Source organism: Gavialis gangeticus, unplaced genomic scaffold (genome assembly GCF_001723915.1).
Source record: "Gavialis gangeticus isolate Ggan-Ray unplaced genomic scaffold, GavGan_comp1, whole genome shotgun sequence".
Taxonomy (NCBI): domain Eukaryota; kingdom Metazoa; phylum Chordata; order Crocodylia; family Gavialidae; genus Gavialis; species Gavialis gangeticus.
Genome location: NW_017729004.1, coordinates 67,771,160 through 67,777,971, shown reverse-complemented (window position 1 = coordinate 67,777,971; position 6,812 = coordinate 67,771,160). Strand labels below are relative to the sequence as shown.

Sequence of the window (6,812 nt, the reverse complement as noted above, 5' to 3'; positions counted from 1 at the left end):
GAAGCTGTGGGGACAAGGGCAATGGGGGCAGAGGCAGTAGAGGGACAGACAGCAGTTGCAACTACAGCTCTGGGCATGACCCCAGGTTTGGGCTGGAGCCACAGCCACAAACACAGCAGCTTTCCATCCTCTCAATACCTCTTTTTGAATCCAAAAGAAGGGTCTTTTCCCAAAAGTTAAATGGGGGAAAAAAACCTTGTCTTGGATTTTAGTAAATGTGAGACAGTATGGTATGCGCCTTTACCAATACAGTAAGTGCCTTTTATTCTATGAAATGGGAAGGACCAGAACAAGGGCATGTGCCATTTAGGTTCCATTTTAAAACCAAATTTAAGTGATACTCGGGTTTTGTATGAGGTGAATTTTTCCTTAAAGCTGTGTCATGCTGTAGAATTCAAGAAGTTGTAATGCTCCAAGGATGACAATGTAAAATTGTCATATAATGTCTTTACGGATTAGGTAATGTTGGATTGATGTTATAGCCATGAAGGAATAAGGTTAGAGGTAAAATATTTCTGTTTCCTTGATATATCTGTTGGGAATAATAAAATATGCATGTTTCAGTTTTGATGCGATGTTATGTAATGTGATACCCTTCATTATTTCTTGCTGGCAAAATTGTGGAATAAATTGGGGAAAATTGAAAATATGGGGCAGAAATGATTTTTTAAATTGAAAAATTAGATGCTTTAGAAAACACATTTTGTAGAAAAATATAGAGTTTTGATAGGAGTGGCTGATACGAGTTGTTTTTTCACTGGAGAAAATGGTTTTGAATGCTTTTGGTTTAGTTCTTACAATGATTTAGAAAAAAAATTAAAAAAAACTTTTAAGAACTTATTTGCAGAGTTCTTCCACACAGGGTAATTGTTGTTTTTCCCTCTGAAGTGGTGTTCAGGAGGCACAGACTTGTTACCTTATAACATGGAATTTACAGATTTTTATAATTGTACAGATCCTTCATGAAATGATGGAAGAAATTGACTATGACCATGATGGCACTGTATCTCTGGAGGAATGGATCCAAGGAGGAATGACAACAATCCCACTGCTGGTGCTTCTTGGCTTAGAAAATGTGAGTATTAACACAGCGATATCTAAAGGGTAACTTTTTGAGTCAATGGGGGCCATGGAACTGGTACATGTGCATCCTGCAGACATCTTCATTTTATTTATGGAAAAAAAATTAAAAGACCACAAGTCCTCTTGAATAGCTACACCAAGTGGACCATGTTGTTAAAGAGTGGGACACTACATACTGAAAGTTATGTTCTGTAAAGATCACAACTTCATATTGAAGATGGAGAGCTACACTAGGATCACTTTTATACCAATTAGGCACAGCTGTTGTACTGTTGGCAAGTTTCCAGTGCCACCTGCTGTCCTGCCATTGAGCAGATTTTGGGATTATATAGTTTAGCTGGATCATCTTATTTCTGGGAGCATGCTGTAAATAGTACGCAGTGCTGCAACTTAAGCAGCTTCTCTAGCAGATTATTTTCTTTTTTAATTTTTTTAGGAATATGCACCTTTTCTTCCATTTGTATTATATAGCATACTTATAGTTATTTGGGGAAGTAGTGAAGTACATGATTTTCAGTAGGCATATTTCAATCTCTTTGAATTTGGATCCACCTACATTACATCTATGAATTAATAGAAATTCTTCTTTGTGACATTACTTCATTACTGTGTATTAGAGGCAAAAGCTAAAATTAATTCTGGTGCTGTACACACTAATATAGACATACAAAATAATAACAGATTAAGCAGAAAATGTATAGGCTGCCATATTTGATTCAAACATTTCTCCTGTTGAGTATTTAATTAAGGAAATGGTTGTTTGATAATTATATTTTCAAAGGCCAGTTCAGTCATGTCAAAACTCCATAGCATTGTGAAATCGTTGTTGAATGTGCATCGGTGTTTTGTCCAATGGAAGATATTTCCATGGTTTTATATGTGGAAAAATTATAAATACTTAGCTGTAAACAGAAAATAAAAGGAATTATACTAAGTGTATTTTAATCAATAAGCAAAGAAAACTTCAAGATTTATCTGCCACTTATATTATATTGAAGAGCTTTGTACTTTACTGTGATTTTCTGACCACCACGATCCAGGTGGACCCCATGGATTCCCTTCACTAGTTTTACAGGGATTTAATGAAATTAATGTAGGGATGGTGTAAAGCCCTGAAATTATTGCAGACTCAACGAAAAATAAAATTGAAGCCCCTATCAGTTCCATGAAACATTTGTATCATTCACATTATCCATAGATCCAGCAAGAAATTATTTTGCTGTTAATGTTATGTTTACAATTTGTTTATAGTTTTGATGACTGCATTTTAATGTATTTTGAACAAAAAAAGCCAAAACTCTGATGTCTGTCTCTTAGAGTCATTTGCACAGATAGGGGAATATTTTCATTTGATATGGATAAGGGTGCATAACTAAGACTCTCTGTTATATGCATCAGTCCGCAAGTCAAAAAGCTGAGTTTTTTCCCCCAAATTGTAATAATATTTGTCATGCCACAGTCCCTGGCATTCTGTAGTTTGTCTCTTTGCTTATAAACACGGTAATGAAGGCTGTGGTGAAAATGCCTTGATTCAAAAATTAAATGTAGTGTTATGGCAAGGTGAGGATGTTCATAATCAAGGTAGTATCTCAGAGGGGAGAAGACAAACTCCTAACAGATATAGCAGTCTGTTTTTGGTAGTGTTAACAACTTGAGTGTCCAGAAACTGAGAGCAGCCAAAAGAAATCCTGTTTGCTCTGGAGGCAAATTTCCTTCATGCAAGACTAGTTTAGAAAATGCTTCTGCCTTCCAAGAATATTGCTTAGTTTTTAACTTCAGCAAAGCAAGCTACGTTTTAACACAACACCAAACTGGGACAGTCGGTTAGTTTAGAGATGCTGGGGTTAAAGTAAAGTAGAGATCATTATTATAATTGGTCTCATGCTCTGAGGATAGTGACAGTATGAGACCAAGATAAATCACTCTAGATAGGCCCAGTTCAGTGCTTTCCCTCGGAAGCATCCACCTCTGCCACTGTTAGACAGGATACTAGGCTAGATGGACAGTTAGTCTGACCCAGTTTATATTCTTAAATTATATAGAGATTTGAGTATTGCTTGTATTGGAATCTATCATGCCTCATGAACACCAGCGGCCTCAGGAATAAAAAAAGGACATAAAACTAGGGAGGGCATTGAAATTAGTGGAACTTTGCAAGTCAGTACTTCTGAGGTGAAGAAGCTTTTTCTGTTGCAAATATCTGGGATTGTCCTGATAGAAACAGTTAAAGGCTTCTCCATGCATTTCCTCAAGCCCCTGCTATAATATCATTTTAAGGTTAATAGTATATTGATTGTCTTAATTCATAGATTTAAGGTCAGAAGGAACTATTGTGATCATCTAATCTGACCTGCAGAACAAAGGCATAGAATTTCACCCTCTAATTCCAGCACCCAGCCTAGTAACTTGTGGTTGTATGAGTGCATACCTTTTAATGAAATATCCACCCTGATTTAAGGATTTCAAGTAAAGGAGAATCCATCGCATATCTTGGCAAATTAATCCAATGGTTGATTACCCTCTCTGTTAAAAAATAATTGATTCCCCATTTGAATTTGTGTAGCTTGAGTTTCCAAACAGTGGCTTTTGTTGTGGCTTTTACTGTTACGTTAAAGATCCCTTTGCTATCAGAAATTTTCTTCCTAAGTTCTGTTTTTGTTAGACCATTATCAAGTTACCTCTTAACCACTTTTTCATTAAGTTAAGTAGATTGAGTTCTTAACATCTTTTAATTGCTTGGTATTGAGCCAAATACGGGAAGGTGTATATTATTTTCCAGGTTGATTATTTCATTGTTGATTGTCTGCAGTGGTGTTAACTGTTTACTTAGATATCCCCTCTCACCTTATATATTATATGTACATTTAATACAATCTGGCAGATCCTTAGTTAGTTTAATTTGTCAGAGTTCTATTGACCTCATTGGAGCTATGATATTAGCTGCCAATCCACCCTGATATCTTTATCACAGCTACCATATCATTTGTGTATTATATTTATATTGTATATATACATTAACGAAAAAAACTAGAAGGCTAACATAAAAGCTTTCAATTACAATTACAGTAGAATCTTTCTAATTACACACCTGTTCCAGCTAGGAGAACATTAATCTAAAATGGTCGGAAACGAGTTAAAAATAAAACATTGAATTGTATTATATAAAACTTAGAAGAATAAAAAAAGGTTATTCAACCTATATTAACTATATTTACCCTGTTCTTCATTATTTCTTTTTCTGCAACTACTCTGCAGGCAAAACAATGAAATAAATACGAATTTTGCCTGTGAAGCAGCTACAAAATGAGGGCAAGGAATTATATTTACATAATGCCCCTTGCCAAGGCAATCAGCATGCCAAAAGACACAGTTAAAATGCAGCATAGTTATATTTTAATTGATAATTGGTTCATTCTTCTTTATATAATACATCAATATATAACATTTGGCAATTTCTGTACTTAAAGACCATATCTTACAGTTTTATACCTGGTTAACCACCAGTTTTACCACTTAGCACTTGGCTGACTGCTTCTCTATCAGATGTCACATCTACTAAAATTGTTCTCCTTAAACACCAGTAATTACTGTTCACTAGCATTTACTTAAATTGGTTTCCTGGGAGATGTTCCAATATAGTATCATTCTCATTTAAGAGTTTCCTGATTAAGTGAAAATTAAGATTGTTACAAGTGACTGAAAACTGGGAGATCTAATGGAAACCTAACCTTTGATGCTTGCCATACATATACTATATAGTGCTTCTGAAAGTTTAAAACTGCTTTAACAACATTAATAAAATAAATGTCATGATATTGCCATGAAAACTTTCATATCTATTTCATAGGGAGACTGAGACACAGAAGGTTTAAGTGATTTTTTTCACAGCCAAAAAGGTCTAAAAAGGCACTTCATTGTCACAGTGCTAAACACTGACTTTCAAGTGCTTGACATTTGTAGTGAAATCCAGAGTTAAACACCAGAGTTAGGTGCCTCAGAATGGCAGAAATATAGCATGATGAGAGCAGGGAGCCATGTCAGGCAAGACAAAAGGGAAACATTGAGGACAAGTCCTAAATCCTGTCTCTTTGTGAGGTACAAATGTTTTACTTATTACTCCTGGGAGATGCCTTTCACCTTTTTTTTTTCAAAAACAGAGCACAGGTCACTCTTTCAAGGCAGCTGGAAAAGGAAATGTTGTCCCTCATTTATATGGTAACTTATGATGGGAAAACACAAGATGTGGTACATCTGCGCTCAGTTTCCTATTCTGCTAGAGAAAATTCAAACCCCCATCTTTTGCTCCCCAGAAAAATAACCTAAAGCAGCGATTCTCTATCAGTATTGTGAATTTTTTTAAGAGTGCCACCGAGTACTGCCAAGTATTAGCACTCTTAGATGTGCAGAAGCTTGCACATAATTTGCAAGATATTTCAAATAGGTTCAAATAAGAATTCATAGTGTCAAAAGACTAGCTATGGTCTCTCTGAGTTCTTTGCAACAAAAGAATTGCTCTATAATATTTTTCCAGAGTCAAAAAATGAGTAAAAGCTGACATTTTTTAGGGGTGTCCTGAGTCTTAGGATGGGGGACTTAAATCTAGTTGAGGCCCTGGCAGATGATATTTTCTTCAAGCAACAAGTAATGTTGTTGATGGAAGCTGTCATGCTATGTGATTTGCTTCATGTTCACAGGGCAAACGATCTGGGGGAGGGGAGGGGGAAGGGAGTAAGTGCCCTGGGAACTTGATCTGCTAGCATTTGCCAGCAAAGGGAGCTGGAGAGCTTGTAGAAGGGACTGTCAGACCCCTTCCCAGACCTTCAGCTATGCTGCTAGTGGGAAGGGAGAGTGGTGCTTCTTGAATTCTTGTGCAAAGCAGGGGAGACCCATACAAGACAGGGAGGCAAGAGTGGTGGGGTTCAAATTCTCCAGGGACATCTTTGAGGAGTGTTTTTTTTTTTTTTTTTTTGTGTGTGTGTACTTTTCCGGTTTCTCTATCTTGCCCCCACTGGCAGTTTTCCAAACAAATTCCCTCCACCTCTCTCAGATTAGTGTTGTGTGTACCTAAAGCATGTCATGTTGAGTGTCTGTTTATAGTCTGCTTCTCACAGGAGAGAGGTGCTAATGGCTCCTTAAAATGTAGCCTTGCAGGCTGACTGTGAAAAGGGAGGAGGGACGGTGAATCATGACATCTCCTGCTGAAGCACCATGGGGCAGCAGAGTTCAGCATAAATTACAGTGTCTCCTTGTAGGAAGTGGGAGGAGAAGAGAAGAGAGCGGTCCACCCAGGGATTCTAGAGTACCTGACTATGACCCTGTGTGTAACGTTTCACACGTTCAAATTAAAGTGCAATAGAAATGAGCTACAAAGATAATCTACATTTTACAAGCAACATTTTTGTGCCTGGATGGCCATTTTGTGGCTTAGTATCCAGTGATAAATTGCTTAAATATGTTACAATTTATTGCTCCATTAATACAGATTGGAGCACTTGATGTGTTATTTCTGCCAGGGGCCTGAGAATCTCTACCCTAAACCCTATTCCTATGATTGTCGGGGGACAGTTTCTAACTGTTAACAGTAAATAACAAGCATCATTGCCTCAGAAATTACATGTAAAGCAGAAACAAAGCCACCAGCCCTGCCACTGTCTCTCACTCCCAACCCACAGCCCCCTGCTCCTGCTGGTACTCCTCAATCCCAACCCACAGCCCCGTGGTGCTGCCAG

General features: G+C 37.2%; 1 protein-coding gene across 2 annotated transcripts in view; it reads left to right on the top strand.

Moving 5' to 3' along the window:
• DGKB (diacylglycerol kinase beta) overlaps positions 1-6,812 on the top strand; it is a 742,837-nt gene that overhangs the window by 175,661 nt on the left and 560,364 nt on the right. For both annotated transcript variants that reach the window (XM_019508504.1, XM_019508505.1), the window contains exon 8: positions 956-1,075. In XM_019508504.1, coding sequence (XP_019364049.1) covers positions 956-1,075 — 120 coding nt within the window. The remainder of the gene's footprint in view (positions 1-955; positions 1,076-6,812) is intronic.